Source organism: Meleagris gallopavo, chromosome 1, assembly GCF_905368555.1.
Source record: "Meleagris gallopavo chromosome 1, MGAL_WU_HG_1.1, whole genome shotgun sequence".
Taxonomy (NCBI): domain Eukaryota; kingdom Metazoa; phylum Chordata; class Aves; order Galliformes; family Phasianidae; genus Meleagris; species Meleagris gallopavo.
Genome location: NC_139404.1, coordinates 87,912,912 through 87,936,745, shown reverse-complemented (window position 1 = coordinate 87,936,745; position 23,834 = coordinate 87,912,912). Strand labels below are relative to the sequence as shown.

Below are 23,834 nucleotides of genomic sequence, written 5' to 3'. Positions count from 1 at the left end.
TAGGATATTTGTAAACTTTGAGCCTTGCTATCTTGTTTCTGTAAAAGAAAAAAAAAAAGAGAGAAAAAATGCTTTCTCTACTGAAACTGCCTTTTAAGGGGCTGCATGCCACTGTCTCTTCTTTCTTAATGCTAAAAACATACTGGGCCTTAATTAAGTTCACCACTTTGCTCTATGGAGCAATAGGTATATATAGCCAATTGAAAACATGGATGGAAATAACTATGTGGCATCTGCATATTATGTGGCATACCATTCCAGAGGGAGCTGCTAATTTTACAGGGTTGGGGATTTTTAAGCAGGTTTCCAGCCTCTCCTTTGAATTCTTTATGCGGATTTTCAATGCTCACCTGATCACGTTATTAATCTCCGTGAATGTACTGCTCACCATTTCACTTATTATTAGTATTTATTATATTTTGAGGAAGTCTGCCCCAAAACCAGTAAATACTGAGTGGCAGGGAATGTGGAGAGGCCTGGGTGAGACTTTAGAGAGATGGAAATCTTCGGTGTCATGGAACTTTACTCCAGAACACCTGAAAGACCCTGAAAATTTAAACAGATATTTGAGACAGGAATGTCGCGGCTCAGGAAGATCTGAGGAGGCCCAAATTATTTGGGGCCTGGCTAATGCTTACCGGGCCTTATTCAATACTATCCTGGAGAGGGAGAGAGTTTGTGAAATTGAAAAGGAGAGTCTCAGGGAAACAGTGCAAAATGAGCGAGAGAGTCTCCTGGTCGAGAGAAACAGCCTCCAATCTGAGAGAGATGCCCTCCGAATTGAGAGAGACTCCCTGCAATCCAAACTCAACAGTCTTCAATCTCAACAAGACACCCTCCAATCTGAGCTAGATACTCTCATAATCGAACGAGACAGGCTCCGAGCTGAACTGGAGGATGAGAGCATTGGAACTGACCAACCTGATCAACTACAAGAAGCACCACAATTGATGTCACTTGCCCCTGTAAGAGGACGGAAAATGAAACGAATCTCGACTCAGTTAGAAGAGAAGAAAGAAGAGGAGAGAGGTCCAGAGGAGTGGCTCCAAGATCCACAAGAAGCACCCCTAAGTCCAGGGGAGGGGCCCTCAGTAAGACCACGGTCACCAGCGCCAATGAGGGCAACAAGAAGTCCCGAAAGAGTAAGAGGTGAGCAAGATATCGTTACTATTGTTGATCGATCTCTGAAAATGAATGAAATTCGAAGTCTGAGAAAAGACTTTTCACGTCACCCAAATGAGCCTATTGCCACTTGGTTACTTCGATGTTGGGACAATGGGGCCAACAGTGTGTGGCTGGATAGTAGAGAAGCTCGCCAACTGGGTGGCATTGCCAGGGACTCAGCCATTGACAGAGGTATTAGTACATGCCAGAACCAGGCCTTTACCCTCTGGAAGCGGATGTTGTTAGCTGTAAAAGAAAGATACCCCTTCAAAGATGATCTGATGCCTGAGAAAAAGAAATGGGCTGATATGGAAGAAGGCATCTGTTATTTAAGAGAATATGCTGTGGTGGAAATGCTACATAGCCCCGATTTCATTCCTGACGAGCCAGACCAAGAGCATGATCCCGAGAGAGTCAGGTGTACACCAAACATGTGGCGTACATTCACAAAGACCGCACCAGAAAGGTACGCCAGCACATTTGCAGCAATGTATGGCAGAGGGGAAAGAAGACCCCTTATAAGTGAATTGGTTAATAAACTTCAAGACTTTGAGTTACATTTAAGCCCTCTGCGAGCTTGTGTTTCAGCCATTACAAAGGTAGCTGAAAAGCTGGACAGAATGGAAAACAAACAAGAAGATATAATAGACAAACTATCAACCGTGCCTGAAGCTGATAAATCCATGGAGGTAACGGATACATCAAATGGGGACCAGAATTCCCAAAACAGCCTATTGGAGGGGCTCATCAACTTGATTTCCTCCCAGCCGGTGGCATCTAATGTCTCAGCCATCAAAAGAAGACGTTCTCCTGCTCGAGCAAGTGACAACAGTAAGACCACATCACGTTTTGCCTTGTGGCATTACCTACGTGACCATGGAGAAGATATGAAGGAGTGGCATAAACAACCTACTCCTGTACTTCAAGCACGGGTAAGAGAGTTACAAGACAAATCAACCACCAAGGTGAACTTCTCCAAAAAGGTGATTGCTCCAGTTGCTGCAGACAATGAAGGTAACAAATAGAGGGGCCCTGCCCCCAGCCAGGGGGGGGAAAGGGATAATAGAGTTTATTGGACTGTGTGGATTAGATGGCCTGGCACATCAGAATCACGAAAATATAAGGCCCTGGTGGATACTGGTGCACAGTGCACTCTAATGCCCTCGAGTCACCAAGGGACAAAATCAATTTATATTCATGGGGTGACTGGAGGTTCCCAAGAGCTAACTATGTTGGAGGCCGAAATCAGCCTCACTGGTAAAGACTGGCAAAAGCACCCTATTGTGACTGGCCCAGGGGCTCCATGCATACTTGGTATTGATTACCTCAGAAGGGGATATTTTAAGGATCCCAAAGGGTATCGATGGGCCTTTGGAATAGCTGCTGTAGACACAGAAGGTGTTAAGCAGTTGTCTATTTTGCCTGGCCTGTCAGAAGATCCATCTGCCGTGGGGTTGCTACGAGTGAAAGAGCAACAAGTACCGATTGCTACAAAAACGGTGCACAGACGGCAGTACCGCACCAACAGGGATTCCTTGCTCCCCATTCAGAAGCTGATTCACCAACTAGAGAATCAGGGAGTGATTAGCAAGACTCACTCACCTTTTAACAGCCCCATATGGCCAGTGCGTAAAGCCAGTGGAGAATGGAGGCTGACGGTGGACTACCGTGGCCTGAATGAAGTCACACCCCCATTGAGTGCTGCTGTGCCAGATATGTTAGAACTCCAATATGAATTGGAGTCAAAGGCAGCCAAATGGTACGCCACCATTGATATTGCTAACGCCTTTTTCTCCATTCCTTTGACCAAAGAATCTAGGCCACAGTTTGCTTTCACCTGGAGGGGCATTCAGTATACCTGGAATCGTTTGCCCCAGGGGTGGAAACATAGCCCAACCATTTGCCATGGGTTGATCCAAGCTGCACTGGAACAGGGAGGTGCTCCTGAGCACTTACAGTATATTGATGACATCATCGTGTGGGGCAACACAGCAAAGGAAGTTTTTGAGAAAGGAGAGCAAATAATCCAGATCCTTCTGCGTGCTGGTTTCGCTATTAAGCGAAGCAAAGTGAAAGGGCCTGCCCAGGAAATTCAGTTCCTAGGTATAAAGTGGCAAGATGGCCGTCGTCACATCCCAACAGATGTGATCAACAAAATCAGTGCCATGTCTCCACCCACTAATAAGAAAGAGACACAATCGTTCCTGGGTGTAGTGGGTTTTTGGAGAATGCATGTTCCAAACTACAGCCTCATTGTAAGCCCCCTTTATCAGGTGACACGGAAGAAGAATGATTTTATGTGGGGTCCTGAGCAGCAGCAGGCTTTTGAGCAGATTAAACAAGAGATAGCCCGTGCCGTGGCCCTGGGGCCAGTACGGATGGAACAGGATGCGAAGAACATCCTCTACACTGCTGCTGGAGAGAAAGGTCCCACTTGGAGTTTGTGGCAAAGAGCCTCAGGAGAGACCCGAGGCCGACCCCTGGGATTCTGGAGTCGGGCGTACAGAGGGTCTGAAGAGTGCTACACTCCAACTGAGAAGGAGATCTTAGCCGCGTATGAGGGGGTTCGGGCTGCTTCCGAAGTAATCGGTACAGAAACACAGCTCCTTCTGGCACCTCGACTGCCAGTGCTGAACTGGATGTTCAAGGGAAAGGGTCCCTCCACCCATCATGCTACTGATGCCACTTGGAGTAAGTGGATTGCGCTGATTACGCAGCGAGCGCGGATCGGGAATCTCAACCGTCCAGGAATCCTAGAGGTGATCATGGACTGGCCTGAAGGCAAAAAGTTTGGAACACCGCCAGCAGAAGAGATATCACGTGCTAAAGAGGCCCCACCATATAATGAACTACCCGAAAATGAGAAGACATATGCCCTATTCACAGATGGATCGTGTTGTATTGTGGGGAAACACCGCAGATGGAAAGCCGCTGTGTGGAGCCCCACACGACAAGTTGCAGAGGCCACTGAAGGAAAAGGAGAATCGAGCCAATTTGCAGAGGTAAAGGCTGTCCAACTGGCCTTGGATGTTGCTGAACGGGAGAGGTGGCCAATGCTTTATGTTTACACTGACTCGTGGATGGTGGCAAATGCTCTATGGGGGTGGTTACAGCAGTGGGAGCAAAACAACTGGCAAAGAAAGGGTAAACCTATTTGGGCTGCTGACCTGTGGAAAGATATTGCTGCCCGAATAAAGAATATGGTTATAAAGGTGCGTCACGTAGATGCCCATGTGCCCAAGAATAGGGCTACTGAAGAGCAGCAAAATAACCATCAGGTAGACAGAGCTGCCAGAATTGAGGTGGCCCAAATAGATCTGGACTGGCAGAACAAGGGTGAATTATTTCTAGCCCGATGGGCCCATGAGACCTCAGGCCATCAAGGGAGAGATGCGACATATAAGTGGGCTAGAGACCGAGGGGTGGATTTAACTATGGATGCTATTGCGCAAATCATTCACGACTGTGACACGTGTGCCACAATTAAACAAGCCAAGAGAATGAAACCTCTCTGGGAGGAAGGGCGATGGCAAAAGTACAAATATGGGGAGGCATGGCAGGTTGATTATATCACCTTGCCACGATCTCGTAATGGTAAGCGTTATGTGCTCACCATGGTGGAGGCAACAACTGGGTGGCTTGAAACCTATGCAGTACCCCACGCTACCGCCCGAAATACCATACTAGGTCTTGAGACACAAGTCCTGTGGCGACATGGTACCCCAGAAAGAATTGAGTCAGATAATGGGACTCATTTTAAAAATTCTCTTGTAGGTACCTGGGCTAAAGGTCATGGTATTGAGTGGATTTACCATATTCCCTACCATGCACCGGCCTCAGGTAAGATTGAACGATACAATGGGTTGTTAAAAACTATGCTGAAAGCAATGGGAGGCGGTACATTTAAGCACTGGGAGAAGCATTTGGCAGAAGCCACCTGGTTAGTCAATACCAGAGGATCTATCAATCGTGGTGGTCCAACCCAGTCCAGCTCCCTACATACCGTAGAGGGAGATAAAGTCCCTGTTGTACATGTAAAGAATATGTTGGGAAAGGCAGTTTGGGTTATTCCAGCCTCTGAGAAGGACAAACCTCTTCGTGGAACTGTTTTTGCCCAGGGACCTGGGTCCACTTGGTGGGTGATGCAGGAAAACGGGGATGTTCAATGTGTACCGCAAGGGAACTTGATGTTGAGGGAGTGCAGTCAGTAATTCCTAGTGCGTGTGTTTATATTTTGTTTGTCTATATTAAGCATGATGTAGTGATGTGGAATAAGGGGTGGAATGTCATGGTTTCATGATTTTTCATTATCGGTATTCCACATCATAACATCATGCAATGTACTGGGGGTTTGACTGCTGATGCTCAAGTTCCGGGTGCCTGTCCAGCGGAGAAGAGCAGCTACGTTTCCCCAGGGGGCTTTGCGGTCAGCGAGGAGATATAACTCCCGGCAAGGTCACCTGATGCTCTCTTCTCTGCCTGCGCTGCTTCGCTTGCGCTTCTCTGCCTGCGCTGCTTCGCTTGCGCTTCTCTGCCTGCGCTTCTCGCCTGCGCTTCTCTGCCTGCGCTTCTCATCTCAGCGTTGTGGTAAGGCCGATCCACCATCAATTTCACACTCTCTCTCCTTATAAAATTCTGTTGATACCATATTTAGTAAATTACTTTGTTTTACCTCAGATTGTTGCCACTGTTTTCAATTATTTCGGGGTCCCTTATTTTCTTTTTTTTCCGGGGGCGCGGATCCGCGGATCCCTCCGCCCTTCTAGTCACGGAACCGGGCCGAACCAGCCCGTAAACCGTTGACAAGAACCAACAGAGAAGAATCTCAATCCCTCTGGCAGATTAACACTCCCTCCCAACTTGCTGTCATCTGCAAACTTACTGAGGTTTCACTCAATCCCCTTGTCAAGATCATTAATAAAAATGTTAAATAGAAGCAACCCCAGTGCCGAGTCCTGGGGGACACTGCTCGTAACCGGCTGCCAATTGGGTTTAACTCCATTGACCACAACTCTTTGGGCTCGGCCATCCAGCCAGTGTTTCGCCCAGCTGAGCATACGTCCATCCAAACAATGGGCAGCCAGCTTTTCCACAAGGATGTTGCGAGGGACAGTGTCAAAGGCTTTACTGAAGTCCGGGTAGACCACATCGACACCCTTACCTTCATCCACTAAGCAGGTCACCGTCATAGAACGAAATCAGGTTTGTCAAAAAGGATCTACCATTCATAAATCCATGCTGACTGGGCCTGATCCTCTGGCTGACCTTTAGTTAATCCATGATGATTCCTGCAATTATCTGCTCCATTACCTTCCCCGACACCGAGGTGAGACTGATAGGTCTGTAGCTACCAGGATCATCTTTCCAGCCCTTTTTGAAGACGGGTATCATATCTGCCAGTCTCCAGTCCACCAGGACATTCCCAGATAGCCAGGACAGTCGAAGGATGATGGAGAGTGGCTTGACAACCACATCTCCAACTCCCTCAGCACTCTAGGGTAAAACCCATCTGGTCCCATAGACTTGTGAGCATCTAGCTTTCAGAGCAGGCCCAAAACCATCTCATCGTGGATTGTGCAGGGCCTATTCTGCTCCCCATTGCTATATATAATACTTGCAGATGGCAGCTCCTATCTTAAGTTCAAGCATTTTTGCGAAACTACCAACAAGAAACTGTGCATTTAGAAAGCTAATATCAAAGTCTCATAGAGAATAGTCAGATTTTTTGTTAAACTTCAGTAGGGAGGAAAAGACTCAGTCCAAACCAGTTGCCAGTCTTCCCTTCACCCTGCTTGGAATGAACTCATAACATTTTCACTTTTTGAGGAAGTCCCCCAAAATTGTTATAAAAATCATAGAATCTCCAAAGTTGGAAAAGACCTTGAGATCATCGAGTCCAACTATCCACCTACCACCAGTATTTCCCACTAACCCATGTCCCTTAGTACCATATCTATACATTCCCCGAACACCTTCAGGGACAGTGACTCCACCATCTCCCTGGGCAACCCATTCCAGTGCCTGACCACTCTCTCAGAGAAGTAGTATTTCCTAATGTCTAACAATGTAAACAATGTAAAAAGGGATCTGATCACATGCACCAGTTAAAGCAGGATTAACCCCTTCAAAAAAAAAAAAAAATTTTTTTTTTTTTTTAAACAAGAATCAAAGGACATTAGAAACGCTTTAGGGTTTGGTAATAAGACAATGATGTTGACCACAGTAACAAAACCCCTACCCATTTCCCAAGGCCCCTCCTTGTGCTAATCAAATCAGGAGGAACAAACATGAAATTTAAACTCTATTTACCTATTTTTGAGTGATCATTTTCTCTCTCATTGTTTTGTTCTCTGATTAAAATTTCGGTTTTATAATGAGGATACAAAGACTACGTATTAACTACTACTAAGGCATTCCTGGCATAAACTTTGAGCAACTCAACATTAGCACAAACAGAAATTACAGTGCTCAGAACACATCCCTTTAAAGATCAGTTTTACTGTCTATGCTGGCTATGGACTCAGCCACTAGGTGTCTTCACAACTCAGAATTACAACGTGCAGTCCCAGTATTTTGTCTTCAACGGAAAGTGTGGTGTGTGGGTGGATAGTTACACTCCAGCAGTTTTCTTTCTTAACTGTTTTCCAGTTATGCTGGTTTACAGTATTTGTAAGGCTATATCCTTACAAACATCTCTATGATAGTCTCAATCATATGAACTGTGCTAGGCTCTTCTAACAGTGAAATTTTCTCCAAAATATCACTTAGATTTTTGTTAAAGCATAATATACCCCTCTACTCTGCTCCCATGAAACTCCACCTGATCCACCTGAAGTACCGCACCCAGTTCTGGGATCCCCAGCACAAGAAAGACATGGAGCTGTTGGAGTGAGTCCAGAGGAGGGCCACGAGGAAGATCAGAGGGCTGGAGCACCTCCCCTACAAGCACAGACTGAGAGAGCTGGGGCTCTTTAGCCTGGAGAAAAGATAGGTCCGAGGAGACCTTCTAGCAGCCTTCCAGTACTTGAAGGGGGCCTACAGGAAAGCTGGGGAGAGACTTTTTTTTTTTTAAGGGCTTGTAGCAACAGAACAAGGGGAAATGACTTTAAACTCGAAGAGGGTATATTTAGACTAGATATCAGGAAGAAATTCCTTGCTGTGAGGGTGGTGAGATGCTGGAACAGTGAGATTGTGAACGCTCCCTCCCTGGAGGCATTTAAGAACAGGCCGGATGGGGCTTTGAGCAACCTGGTCTAGTGGGAGAGCTGGAATGAGGTGACCTCAAAGGTCAGTTCCAAACCATTTTATGATAAACACATTTTAAGATAGAATTTTGTAACTGCATTTTTTTTTTTCCTGGTTTCTATTTGTAACTGATTTATTTGCATTATAAGCAAAAGCAATAGCTGCTCTGCACAATGTTCCTGTTTAACTCTAGTTTGCTTCTAATTTTATGAAGAATCTCTCCATCTGTTAGAATCTGTTAGAAGCAACCTAGATTGCTTGTCTCTATGTCACAAGAAGGCTAAGACTTGGAAACTGTGCAGACTATTGTGAATTAATGAAAATTGAGACAGATCTTTCTGATATCTAACAGCCTGCAAACAGCTGATTTGTTTGGCTTCCTAATTTTAATCTTCTATGTAACTAAGGTTGATTATAATTATACATAGAAACGAAACAATCTTAAAATACTATTTTGCATTCTTTTCTTGGCGTACTGCTGCTTGTAAAATCAAAATCTCAAATGCAGAAGAATCTTACTAAAAACAATGTGCAGCTCTGTTGCAGAGTAAGCAGAGAAGCATAAAATATGTTTTACCCAGAATTACAGAGCAGTTCTGACATGTCGCAAAACAATCAGCGGTTCACATTCCAGCTACAATAAAGCTATGGCATAACCCTCCAGGTTTTTGCATACTACTTTGTTTCCCTGCCCCTTTTCTCAGCATTGTCTTAGCGGAAGATCTAGAAAAGGAAATCAGTTCAGATATGTACCCTGTGTGAACCTAACAGGATGCAAGAGGCCATCTGAGCTGCACTTTTCAAATCCACAGGAACCCCTCCTCTACCATGTCTTTAGAACAAAGCTTCCTCCAGTCATGTTGATAAGATGGATCTTGTTGTACAGCCTTCTAGTAAGGCTGGCTCAGAGCAACAATCAAGGTTCTGGTAAGTTGTGGTTTTATTATTTATTGCATGTATGTTTGAACACTGACAGGGGAAAAAAAAAAAAAAGAAACCAGTTCCTAGTGTACCTTGTAGATAAGGTATGTCTGACACTCCTAAAGTAATTAAATAGGATGATTCTGGCAACAATTGAGAAATATTAGATACCTAGTCTAGCACCTGAGGACCAAACAAACTTTCTTTGTGGGCTCTGCCCCCAAGTGGGGTGACAGTACTCAAAGCCTCTGCTTGAAATCTAGGATTTCTACCAGCTGCAACCTGGTTTACAGTCAAATTGTCCTTACTGCATAAATAAATACATCTTTCTTAGCTTATTTCTGTATTAATTTTCATCCTGTTTTCAATTTAGAACCCCCCATAGTTTTTAAACAGAGAAGCCCTCCTAGTTCAAAATGATGTGAGCACAATGTGCTCGATCCACCTGTACTATTAATTTCACTGCAGACATTATTTTGGTTCTTAGATCTTCCATGCTGTTCTCATGCAGGAAATATAAATGTTGTTATTGAAAGGAAGGTAGTCTTACATTAAGGGTAATAGCTATGGGAGTGGATGTTCTCATCTGCTCTTAGTATATTTCGGGTATTTCAAACAACACATTTATCCAAATAAGACTTGTTACAAGGCATCGCTAAAATAACAAATTCAATATGGGCTATGTGAAGCTTAGTTGACATGAATGACCAATTCTGCAGATCTATAGCATAGACAATGTTTTTATGAACAAAATATCAAAAATACTTACAGGAAAGGTTAAGTACCTGGAAAGGGAGACTCAAATACTTAGCTTAGAATACATGAATCTCCAGGTCAATTAGATGCAGCTGTTTTTTAATTGGAATGTTATCTGAGCTCAGCCAGTCTACTAAATTTCTTCAGTCATTTGAAAAATCAAACATAAACATGCTTCTGAAGGAGATGCATCCAGCAACAACCTTCTTCATACTCAGCAAAGAGTCTTAGCTTGTAAGAGATAACTACTACTTCTGCTCACTTCATTATGACTGCCTGAGTTACCAGGTTCTCACAGACACCTTCCTCCATTGTCCATCTCATCATTATGTGTGTGAACCCCAAGACTCATCTGCCAGGTTCCTAGATAATGTTTTTAAAACTAATTTTATTACACTTCTTACTGTATGAATCCTGTTTACATAGATTCTACTTCACCAGGTTTTAGATCTACACCAAAATTATCTGGGGGAACTCTGAGTGCAATACTGTTTCCCTCTACAATCTTACATTACTATAAGTATCAGAATCATGTTTACAAAAGCATTACAGGCAGAAGTCTTTAAAAACCTGTCTCTACAGAACCTTGATTTTTTTTTTTAATGTATTTACATTTTAGATAAGTTTTCCAAGCTTGTTCAACTTTTTTTTTTAATAAAATTTGAAGGCAAGTTATTTAAGCTTTGCTTGCTGCCAATCTAAACTTCCCTAAGCTCCTAACAAAAATTGACGCTGACAGATTTTGTATACCAAGTTAATGACAAACAAATCTTTGCTAAATTAGAGAAGAGGTAAACACAAGTTTTTTGTTAAGTTCACATACGGACCTTCTCTTCTCCCTCAGTAATTTCAGCTCAGTCAGACTCTGGCTCCTTTGAAACATGACAACATTGGCTATTCCCATCCAGTTGGACTGACAGTGGTTGTTGATGTCTGGAACATAGAAAGTTGATGCAGTGTTTCATACTGATGAAAACAAAACAAAACCTAGCAAGGCTTCCACCACCCTGAGAAGCCAAGCCAGTCTCTGCACACAAATTCACTGGTCCCAAAATATCGCTTTTGCTGTTAGCCCTCCATGCAGGACAACTGGCACATTCTAACATTTCAGCTATACTGAAATTTGCCATCTTGAAGTTTCAGTCATTGAAACAAAGACATTCCCTGCTCCTACGTCACATAACAACTTTCATCAAGGAACTGTTTTGAATAAATAAAGATGCAGTTGTGACAGCTCCCTTGGCACAGAAGTCAGCTTCATGAACGTTATCACCACTAAGAAAAAGAAACATCCACAAAATTGAGCAGCTCTTTATTGTTTGCAAAGCAAATATAAAAAGTACATGGCTATATTTAGAACATGGGGAAAAATAAGCAAAAAGGGCCAAAACTAATTTTCTATTAGCTAAATGACAAATTAATTCATTTTAAATACATCACAGGTTTTTTTTGTTGGTGGTTGTGGGTTTTTTTTTTTGTTTGTTTTTGTTTTTGTTTTTTGTTTTGTTAAATTCTACATATGGCATACTATGTCATCTCTTGGTTCTCTTTAAAAGGAGAAAGAAGAAAACAAGATTTCAATTAGTAACTCTTAATTTACTGGAATTCTTTCAAATTCTTAGATGAGGTGTGAATGACATCCTTTAGAAATGAAAGATTAGAAAGCTCTATTTTTAGCTATTGTTTTCCTCTGATGAGTTGAATTAGATAAATAGAAAGGTGTCTCCATTATCCCTGTTCTTTTCTCTTAATAAATAATACCATGACTACTACGTCATTCCCTTGAGCATAATAATTTAAAAAAAAAAGTGTTTTTTATAAAATTACAGTATTGTCACACATCTTTCATTATTATATAAGTTTAGAGTGCACATTATTGTGGCTGTTCACTACAGAGAAAGTTTTTCTTACCTGTAAAATTAGTTCTAGGCACAGTTGAGCTTGGCTTGCCACAGCCTATCCAGGAGCACAGTCAAGCAATCTAAAAGAAAATTTGCTTTTACTCAATCTGAACCTTTCTAAGTTCTGTAAACTTGAAAATGATCTATATAGCTTTCACATTACAGATTCTTTTACCCTCTTAAAAACTGCCCAAATATTCATCATGAACTCCCATGTATATAAAACTCTAAGAATTTCAGACATGATATCAAACCTTGTAGTTGGTTTCAGATCATAACAGCATTCCAGAAAGAACAAGTCAATTGATTTTGGAAATCACATGCAGTCTTTAATGAGAAGATTACAACCCCCTGAGATTGACTTCTCATACCCCATAGCAAGACAGGAAAAAAGAAAAAAGAAAAAAAAAAAAAGAAAAAAATCACATTGTCAGGGGAAGAGTATTCAGAGCCATATTTACTCTCATTTACTGAGGTTTATTGAGTGTTTCTTTCTAATAGCAACCAATAAATAGAAAACAAAAGATTATTTGCTAATTAAATGTTGATTCTCCCTCCTCCCCCACTGCTTGTTAAAGACATCCCTTACTGTCTAAGAAATGTTTTTATATTGTTATTTAAATCCGAGATCTTCACTGAGACCTATTCATTTTCAGTGGTCCTTAGAGCTACATCTAGGAAAGAAATTTTAAAATTTGCATTAAATATCTTATTCTGTATAGAGAGTCCCAGTAATTTGGGTTTTAGACAATTTTTCCCCACTGCTTTTTATCTACATGAAGGTTTTTGTTTGTTTGTTTTAACTACATATGGGATGACTTGTGAGAGAGGAAAAGCTAACAGAAGATTTTAGGGCACATTCATTAGGAATTCCCACAGTTAGTTGTTGATGGTGGATTATATAAAAAAAAAAACACTTTTGCTATCCTAATCTTTATTGGGTTTCAGAACAATTCCAACTAAGAGTTTTCTAAAGGCTGAACAAGTGTCTTCTTTTCTTTTTAAGGATTCTTTTCTAGAAGGTCCTCAAATTTATGACTTATGATATATGTGAAGTACTAGGTTTGTTTCTAATAAAAGATTACAAACAAAACCAAATAGCTCAGCTATCAATCATTAACAAGTCACAGAAGTACAAAAAAACAAAAAACAATTGCATTTACTTTTATATTCCGATCACTGCTTTGTAACTGAAAGCCCTTACCTTACCTCTTACACTTCTAAGAAGAGCCCTTTTGTAGGGCAGCCTACAAACTCTTATATGCACCAAAAAGTAACCAGTAGCTTGGTTAACAAGTTCAAAAGATTCCTCTCTGACTAACAGAGGGAAAAATAAATAAATCACTCAGTGAAGTAATAGTGTTTGCCTACTATTCACAGGCTGCTTCTAAGGGATTCTTCTAAGGAATTCGCAAACATTAACTATGACAAATATATCAATTTACAGTAAGCTAAGCCTCTTCTCCTAAGAATACAACTACACTTCTCTCAGTCCACTCTCTTTCCATCCCTCTATCTACTTTGGGTTTTATCCATCTAAGGAGAAAGGGGGATGAGGCTTTATTTGCTAGGGTTAATTGGCAGCAGGTTGCCAAACACTTTCACCTGCAGCAGCAGCTGGAAATGAAGACTAAAAAATGTTTTACACAGGTGACTTTGTGAAAAAAGACAGAAAATTGGATTCAGGCCCAGTAGTGGCTGGGAACATTCCTCTGGAATTATAATTTTAACAAACCTGATTATGTTGTAATTACAGTAGTATGATGAATGCTCACCATCATATGATGAAGGAACACAGTTTTGGCACATGTTGGCATAGGCATTTGGGGGGAAAAAAAAAAAAAAAAAAAGAGGAAATGTTAATCGAGCTAACCCAGCTGAGAAACTGACTAGCATATGTCATTTGAACTCTTGAAAACGTAATATATCAGCAAGATCAATATGAAGTAAGTTCAATTGCAGTGGAAGATTTTTTTATAGTCTTATTGTCATCAAGGAAATCCTTTTACAACAGCGGACTTAGCTCCTTACAGCTTAACTGGTGGCAGCGCAAGAGATCATAAGGAGGGAAATTTCTTGTGATATCAATGCAAGAACACGCATAAGTGATAAGCCAGAAGGTAACCTCAGCCTTTCTGTGCAGACAGTAGAACCCTGTTCTATCTGAGAGGGTCTGCTGCTGAATGTTACTTTAGGTTACACTGACCAGTGCAAGACAATAATTTTTTTGGAACAAGTAACACTGATAAGACATTTTTGCTTCCAACAACCTATACCACTAATCTTCATCTATGTCGACAGGATTAAGTACACTGCTGTTGTTCTTATTCAGTCTTTGCATTACCATTCACTTTGCCATAGAAGTTTAGTATTTAGCACTTGTCTTCCTGAACTATCATCTGTCTTTCTACAAAACACCTAATTTATCAAGATCATACATAAATCAAAACCTGTCCCTATATAATTTCTGCCAACTTTCTAATGTCTGTAAATTTAATAGATTTTTTCTACAACTGAGTCATTAGTTAAAAAAAAAAAATCAAAATTGGACTCAGAACAATTCAATAACCTCTGATAGCATATCCTTTCATTTTTACTTTGTTCTGGTCTAATTATTTAGAGTTTTGCAACTATTGTATGTGCAACTATAGCTTGTTATCAAAACATATCTAGGCAACAATTGTCGAAGGCAGCCTCAAAAAATACCACAGAAGTCAAGATATACCATAGATAGATGATAGATAGATAGATAGGGCTGCTTGACTCTTCACAATGTCTGTTACTTGGTCACAGACGGAAATCAGACAAGTTTAGTGTCATTTGTTGCTGATTAATTCATTCAGACTGTTATGTTCTCTTTATCTTCACGAGACTGACAGACAGTTTGGTTGTTTTTTCTATACCCATCAACTGGAAAATAAAGACATACTTAGGATTTCTTTCACTGGACTTGCAAGCAATCACTCTTCATTACATAAGCACTGTACTATAAGAGAGGGTAGGGAAGTAGGAAGCTCTTGAGTGTCACATACTTTTTATTACTTAGTCAAAGAAGTCAAGCAGCATAGGAAACAAAAATCTTTGTTAAAGGTCAGGACCTCAATGATAAGACCCAAAGTAAAAGTGATATATTAGAGCTTGAACACTGTGTTTAGCAGAACTTTACAAAACTGAAGAAATGGAGATAAGATATATATAACAATTATTTTCATTATTCCAATTATGACAAATCACTACCAAACAGAAGTCTTTACTTCTGTAAATAATTAATGATTGTGAAGTAAACAATAATCTGAAATAAATCTAAAAGTAACAGAAAATGTCTGTGAGAAGGATGACATAGGAAAATATTCTATGCAAATTTTATGTATTTTCTTTCTAAACTACAAATCCAGATTTGATTGAGATATTAACTGATATTCATATCAGAGGAAGAAAGTCAATTTTAGCAAAACTCCTAAAAATGAAGGAAGCTGTAGTCTTGATTTATCTGCTATTAGTGTCCATATATAGATAAGTCCTGAAAGTAGACAAAGAAAACCTAGCAAAAATGAGAGAGAAAAGAAACTGTGATTAGTGGCTTTATGAATACATAATCAATCCCCACACATCATGATTTTTTCTCATGTTTTTCTTCTCTTCTTGGATTTGGTGCCAGTCACAGTCTAGCTGAAACTAAAGTTCAAAGAAATGCTGAGAGCAAAATTTGTATTGGTAACTACTTGGTTATGCACTGTCTAGTTTGTTACTGCAAGGAAAGGCCAGTCACACAGTTGTTCAAGACAGAGGTGGAAAAATGAGTGCTGCTGAGTGATAGCAAAGCATAATCAGAGTCCAATATTTTCACTCCAGAGCTTTTCATTACCAGAACGATAGTGGGACCCGTTGGACTCTGAAAGTCCAAAAGTTCACTAAAAAGTATGGACAACAGATTAAAGGAAGTGGTCCTCCCCATCTACTTTGCCATGGTGAGGCTAAATCTGGATTACTGCATCCAGTTCTGGACTCCTCATCCAAGAAAGACAGAGATCTTCTTGAGAGAGTCCAGTGAAAGGCCATAAAGAGTATTAGGGGCCTGCAGCATCTCCCTTATGAAGAAAGGCTGAGAGACTATCCAGCCTGGAGAAGACTGACAGAGATCTAATCACTGTTGATAAATATCTGAAGGGCAGGAGTCAAGTGGATGTGGCCAGTCTCTTTCAGCAGTGCCCTGTGAAAGGACAAGGGCAGTGGGCACAAAATGGAACACAGGAAGTTCCATATGTACCTGAGGAAGAACTTCCTTACTGTGAGGGTGATGGAGCCCTGACACAGGCTGCACAGAGAGGTGGTGCAGTCTCCTTCTCTGGAGATATTCAAAACCCACCTGGACACTTTCCTGTGCAACCTGCTGTAGGGAACTGCTTTAGCAGAAGAGATTGGACTCAACGATCTCCAGAGGTCCTTTCCAACTCCTACAACTCTGTGATTTTGTGATTCTGTTATTGTTTAAAGTGATTCCCGTTGAGTCTCAAAAAGACCCCTATTAAACAAGTGGATTCCATTTACAGGAAAACCCATTCATGGTGGATGATGGCTTCTCTCAGCGTGTTTTTCTGGTAGCATAGTAACAGTCCAAAGTCAGCTGTGTGGGTAATTACTACCTTCATGCTTCTGTTCTGTCTCTTGGTAATGGGGAAAAAGAGAAAAATAAAAGGAGGATCTGGAGTTGAAAAGCAAAGCACTAAATGGCCTTTAGTGAATTATTCAATAATTAAAAATTATCATCTGGAATGAAGAAAGTCTACAAGAGGACAGCCTTGTTATATGCTATTGACTAGACAGAATGCCAATAGGCATGTATTCATAGTTGATGAGGCAACACAACACTAAAGAAAACAAAGCAATTCATGCCTCTTGTTGAGAATGATCTTGCGCTAGAGTCATAGAATCATAGAATAGCTTGGCTTGGATGATCTAGTTTCAGCCCCCCGTGAGTTGCCACCTGCTAGATCAGAGGAAGTATAATTTTGTACCCAAGAAATTCAAGAACAGAAAAGATCACTGTGCTTTAAATACCCTCAAGGAGTAAAGGACAAGTGATACTTTCATACTAACTTAGCCAGTTGTGAAGTCTAGGTTATGGTGAACCACATCTACCCTCCATCAACATTGCTCTGCTGGTAGAAAGCAGTCTGCACATCTGTAATGTCCAACTCAGATTATCTGGTTATAAAACTGTTCTGCTGCCATTTCTTCTCCTGATAAGTTAATGGTATTGTAACCATTGTTACTTTTTGCCACAGGATATGTCGCAGCAGAAATAAAAAAAACAGAATTTATGGCTATAATCTGCTGTAAGGCAAAGTATTTTCCCAGCTTCCACGATACAGACTTCATTTGAAGCAAGAAGAACAGAGATATGGTATCAGAATGGTATATTCACAAATATCATACTATGAATAAATGGTGAAATAGACCTCAGTGAACGTACTCTATTAATGTATTCATATGAGTACCAAGGAGTTCTGAAACATAGAACTACTTTGTCAGCAGTGGAAGACAAACCGTTCATTTCCCCCTCCCACAAATCACTGCAGCTTTTGTTTGTTGTATTTTGTTCCCTCCTCCATCACCAGGTTGAAGGTGAGGTTTGTTGACACTTCAGTGTTGGAGCAGAGAACAGGTTGCAGTTTCATTTCCTTGTCTTATTTTTCTCTTTCAGAAAAGTCTGCAAACATCACCACACCTTCAGCAAAAAGTAAGTTCTGATTTCTTATTTCCTCTTTAAGAGAAACGAAACAACCAGTAATGCTATGAGTTTCAGTCTTAAAGTTAGACCCCTAAAATGATCATCTTCCTAACGATGCCATGTGCATAAGCCATAACAACATTCATTTCTAGACTTGTCCATTACATACAAATCAATCAGAAAGCTTTTTAGTTGTTTTCATCTACTGTGCAAATATTACAGAAAAAGAAGAGGAAGAAAGACCTTAATCTTAGAATGCATTGGAAGTTTATAGCTATGCTTTAATTCTGACCCTTTGTTTGTTTCTGTTGGCCTTGTGCTATATATCATTCCTCAGCAACACTTTTCCACACAGTTTTCATTCCAGTGTCTTCATACTTGCTAATATGTCCCTGGAGATGGTTATCTCATGACATGCTGTACCAAGCTAAAGAATATTTTAATTACATTAAAAAGCCAGTTGCATCAGAAAGAACAAATGCTAAAATCTCCAGTCAAATATTACTCTATTCTAATGCATGTTAATGCAGTTTTAGATACCTCTACTAAGTCAAAAGAACATGGAAAAAACAAGACGTTGCACATTATTTATGCTTCAGTACCCGTGGGTCTGTGTTGTCCATTCATCTTCATATGCGTGTTTTGGAGTCTAAGGAGATACTATGGTGAGCAGTTTTAACATACAATATTTTCTTACTGTGTATCTGATTCTATAGCTTAAAGTTTCACTCAAGGCTTAATGAAAATCTGCTAGTAATTATCCCAACTAATTGTCCTTGTCAAGTGTGCCGATTAAAATAATGAATCTTCAAAAAGTTTGATTTATTCCATGTTTTGTTTCCTTCCAGAGAGACAAGTGTGAAAGAGCAAATAAAATATACAGATTTTATAATAGTTGGAATTTTTTCTCTTTTTTTTAACAATCAAGTTACAAATGAGTTAGGCTGTTAGCCACATAAATGCTGTCAAATTCTATTCAGTTGCATTTTATATTCCCACTTTTCCCTCTGAGCTATCAAATAGTTACAATATTAATCTCTCCTGTTTTACAGGAACTCTTACACAGGTGCCATGCTCTAAGTCAAGAGGGGATTCTGCAGTCCCCCACATCTTATAAAGTGAAGCAATCAATTATTTGTTTTCTCATGGGATGGCTTAAGGATTTTTCCATACCTTTTCTTGCCATTTCACTGCATAGAAAGACAACTAGTCACAAGTACAGCAGGAATTTATCTGCTCCTATTCAGAGAAGCTCTGAGGAACACAGAAACACATTCTATAAGAACATCATTTTATGCTGATTATCTTTTGGCAGTAAAACAATTCCCAAATATAGTGTGGAGATAGATATTTATTCTTTGAGGAGCACTCAATAAGGCAAGGGCTGCTTTGGTAATCTATACTCCTCTGTGAGCAGAAAGGCATCTTCTCAATGCTGATTGATTGAAACATCTTTTTTTTTTTTTTTTCTTCCTAGGAAAGCATAAGAGAACTCCATCAACACCACAGAGACAAGAGAGCCGGGTATGCTTAAATTCTGCCACTGAAACCTGATAATGTCCAATTTAATCACATACTGAAAATAAATTTTTGGATAGTGTAAAACGTGGAGTGGGATTGGAGACAGATTTAGTTGTGGTGCCTGGAAAAAATGGCTTCTCTGGCATGAGATATCACCTTGTCTGAACTGAAGGGAAAGAACTCAGTGCTTTTGCCACAAAGGTACTTTAAGGATCTAAACTCCTTTTAAAGTGCATTAATTTGTAAAACCATTCCAGTAGGAGTTTAGGCACCTAAAGCACCTCTGTTGACCTGGTTCTGACTGCACAAGATAAAAAGTCACCCTCAGGGTCAGGAAAATGATTGAGAAGAAGGGTTTTGCTATGTGGCTAGCATGAATTCAGACAATTCTTGCAATAGGTACCAAAGAAATGTGACAGGAGCTGGCAGCAGTCACTCACAAGAAAAGCTGTGGTAGGGATCGAAAGGCACCAAATGGACTGCAGTGCTCCCGAAAGACAAGGTGGGGGAAAGAAAATTGAAAGCAGTATGTTCTAAGTGGTTGGAAAAAAAATGGATGCCAAAAGAGGATTTCTTTAGAGAGAGACGTATTTATAGAGGAACTTGCAGATTTGAGAAAAGAGAGATTTATTTGGAGAATAATTTAAAGAAAAGACAAAAAAAAAGATAATAGGTTAGAGATCTGGAAATAGGGGAATAAGGGCAATCAGAAAGATACTTTGGGGTTTGGAGGTGAAAATGAGGATTTAATAGGCTCAGAAAGAAGAGCTGAATGAGTGGCATAGAAGAGCTTTCAAGAGGATAAATCAGCAAGGAAAGACATGACTGAGTTTGGGAATGGAAGTGGAGGAAGACTGGAGACACGAGTATGATTTCTAGTTTATTTCAAAGATCAAAAGAAAATCCAGTGATCAGTTGAGTCCAATGCACCCATCTTTAAAAGCAGTTTTAAAGGAATACAGCAAGACCAACAGAATCCTACTCACTTCTTATCTAGCAGGAGCACAGGCATAGCCAGACATGCATAGAGCTGTATCCTGTTCTGTCTTTTGCAGGTCAGAAGTCCATTAGCTCTTCCATCCCACGCTACTGGGACAACTCCAGCTACAGATGAAAGCTCCTCACTTTACTGCTCCATGTATAGCCCACCTCAGCTCTTGCCTGTCAACAAGATTCATGACAGTGTTCCTCACTGTAATGCTCAGGAGACAGCATCTAACTCACCTTGCAATGATCCTTCCATCCCAGCTTCACTTGAAAGCCAAGATGGCCTCATATATGCCTCACTAAACCATTCTGCTTCTACAAATAAATATCAGAGAAGGAAACTTTCTGTAGAAAATGAATTTATAGAATATGCCTCCATTAAGGTAAATAAATAAATATGGCAGACTTCACCAAACAGCCATTTTGTGTGCAGTCTCAGGTTTATCTTCCTTCCAGAATACCTTTCCTTTCTCTCCCAGGAAAACTCTCCTTTTGTTTAGAGGAACCTGTGGATGGTCCCCCGCTACAGACCGGAATTCAAAACACAGCCTGTGCAGATGGATGGGTAATTGCACTGGGTATTTGTCTCTTAAATGGAGGAATAAAAGGAAACACAGCCAGCTTTCCTGTTCTTCCTTTGCTCACGATTCTGCTTCCAGCCTGACCTTTTGTTATGGTTTGAACAGAGGCAATGGGGAGGAGAAGGGAGGGCCAAATTAATTCCTCCAAAGTAAATACTAAAAATACGCGGGGGAGAAATTTTCTCTGAGGTTCTAAGAACACCCTTACCAAGATCTTGCTTCTCATTCCAGTTTATCTCCTAGCAGAGTTCCTTGAACACCATGAACACATAGTCCTCTTATTAACTGCAATCGTGTAAATACTTTTGCTTGTTTGCTTCTTGTGGGGAACAGGCAATAAGATGGAAAAAGTTGTTTTCCTTTTATTAAGAAGTCACCCAAATAATGTGCGAAAATACATAGAGTGTTCTTTTTTTTCCTCCTGGTGTGATGACTGGTTAGCTAAGTTAATGCATACTGCTTTTGTCCACGATGAGTCTATGGAAATAACAAATGCTGAGCAGTGACTGCCCATAGTCAAAATAAAAACATTCTGTTCATGAATAGCTGTGCACAACTGTGCCAGGCCAAGCTTTCCTCCCATCACTGGCACAAGAACACGATTATGCTTCAAGCTCAGGTTTGTGGGAAAGAAGATAAAAAGGAGGCAAGGACCAAAGTGTCATGTGAATTTTGAGGAGAATGCTCATGCGGTTCTTTTGCAGCACTCATTTCATTATAGTTTGGATATCATGCATCTGCTCCTGCAGCTAAATTACATTTAGCAATGTCTGCATCGAGAGGTTCGCAGAAGCAAACAGATAATCTTCAACATGGTTAAAAGTTCAGACCACAGTTGAAAAGGAAGAGAGGGTCAGTTGTCAGTGTACATATAATGCACCAGATGCTTTGCAGTTAATCGAAGGAAGTCAAGCTTCTTCATCTCTTACCCTGGCATAGTTCCAGTTAACACCAAAGTTTTTATCAGATACACATTAACCCTGCTATGTTGATAGTGAAGCTCATTTGTTATGCTTGTGGCACACTTGTCTTCCACCCATCATGCACTCCACTCTGCCCCAGAATTATGCTCATGTGACTGAGAGCTAAAGGAGGCTGAGCACAGCTGTGAGAAGTACTGCACAGCCACCAGCTGCAATGCTAGAGAAATCTGAACATGCTGTGTTCCACTCTCAGATCAAGGCCAAACCATGGCTTAAGAAGAGGTCCCCAGAGATCGAGGTTTGGTTTGGAAGATGAGATTTTTGTAGATCAACAGGAAGCACCTTGCCACCTCGCCATCAGATGTGCCAGTATAGAAAAGCAAAGCACTGAAGCTTACAGTTTTTTTTTTTTTTTTTTTTTTTTTTTTTAATCAAAACCACTGAAAGTCTGTGTCTTTTGAAGGAGGGAAACAAAAGGTGCTGACTGAAACTGCCGTTTAAGGTGCAACATCTGCCACTTTAGGTACAAATAATCCAATCAGGTCAAGTGCAGCAACAGTTTTCATAGTCTTTTGAAAGAAATAGAAGAATTGATACTTCTCCCAGTGCAGTTAAACTGCTCTATGGATAGAAGGTCTGTGTGCCACGGCTAGTGGGCACCGTGTGATGGGTTGACAGTTAGACAAGATGATCTCAGTAGTCTTTTCCAACCTTAACGATTCTATGATTCAGTAATTTCAAAAAAGGACTTGCATGTTCATCCCAATCACCCAGTGCCCCTCTCAATGATGTTACACATGAGACGTCACACCTAACAGCAGTTGTGTTAAGGCCCAGTGGATGACTGCAGAAAACAAATAGCTGCTTTGTGGGGACATACAACACCTGTGCACCCTCTGTAAGACATGGTCTGATGACCTCCAGCTTTTACCAGGTGATTTGCTACTTCTTGATTCTCTTTTGCTATTTTTGTACTGAATGCATTGCACGGGTACAGTCATACAAGAAGCCCAAGGAATACAAAGCTGGGCTGCTGTCAGTTAGACTCACATACCCAAAGGGAAGGAAAAGAGTAAAGTCTGTGGAGCTGAAGGTCTGTTAATGCACATTACTATGCTGCATCATGATCCAGCAGCATTCTTTTTGTATGGGAGGCAGATGCAGTTGTGGTATCCAGTTCCCACCTCCCAAAGTAACCTGCACAGCACATAAGCCTCTTACAAGCCTCGATGGAAGGAGTGGGCTCTTAGGCTGTAAACACATCAACTCTCCTAGTTTCACTTTCTTTGTTTATACCCTCCACCCCTGAATCTTGCTTGCTTATGAAGCAAAAATAAAGGTAATCATGTGAGGCTCATTCACTTGTCAGCTCCTGGTCCCATCTATGAGATGGGACTGCTCTTGGGAAACCACACACTTTGCCATATTACCAGGTCAAACAACAGCTTGCCAAGCCCCGCCTCTCTAATTATCTGTTTTTGCAATATTTTCACCTACATCACCACAAATATCCCAAGGCCCATTTTGCATCATAAGGTGAGCAGGCAGTGAGGTGAGTGCAGAAATAAGAGTTACAGCTATATAGTATAGCTATAGTTATGTGAAAACTGAAGTTCACACTTCTGTGAAAAAGGCATCACCTTGAATCACCTGGTTTTCTGCTGTTTCCCCTCTAAAAGAGTGTGTAGGCTGAATGTGGCTCAGGGCAGGCTGGTCTAGTGGTTGGCAACCCTGTCCGTGGCAGGGAGGTTGAAACTAGATGATCATTGTGGTCCTTTTCAACCCAGGTCATTCTATGATTCTATGATTCTATAAATGGTAGGAGTACGCCCCAAACCCAAAGAAATATGGGGTACAGTGTGTTTGTTCCTTGGTTCTCCTGAGTCACAACCCTTAGGGCACGCTGAGACTGCACTGCAGGCATCGCTAAGGCAGCATCCTCTGGAAGAAGAGGGGGTGCACAGACTGATGGCAACGTGGGATGTTTTGAGACACAGTACCAAGCTCCACACCGCGACATTGCTGTCAGCTAGGACCTTCCCATCTTCCAGACAAGTGCTAATGTTTCCTGGGTCTCCCTCTACCGCACATCCTTGTAAGGAAC

The 23,834-nt window shown here is 41.0% G+C and overlaps 1 protein-coding gene across 1 annotated transcript; it reads left to right on the top strand.

Moving 5' to 3' along the window:
- Positions 1–2,321: 2,321 nt before the first annotated feature.
- On the top strand, positions 2,322–18,384 carry LOC146545496 (uncharacterized). The gene is made up of 4 exons (XM_085239696.1): positions 2,322–5,004; positions 9,222–9,336; positions 17,692–17,727; positions 18,249–18,384. Exons 1-2 carry the CDS (start codon positions 2,322–2,324, stop codon positions 9,245–9,247), a joined length of 2,709 nt encoding a protein of 902 aa, XP_085095822.1. The 3' UTR covers positions 9,248–9,336; positions 17,692–17,727; positions 18,249–18,384.
- Positions 18,385–23,834: the final 5,450 nt, after the last annotated feature.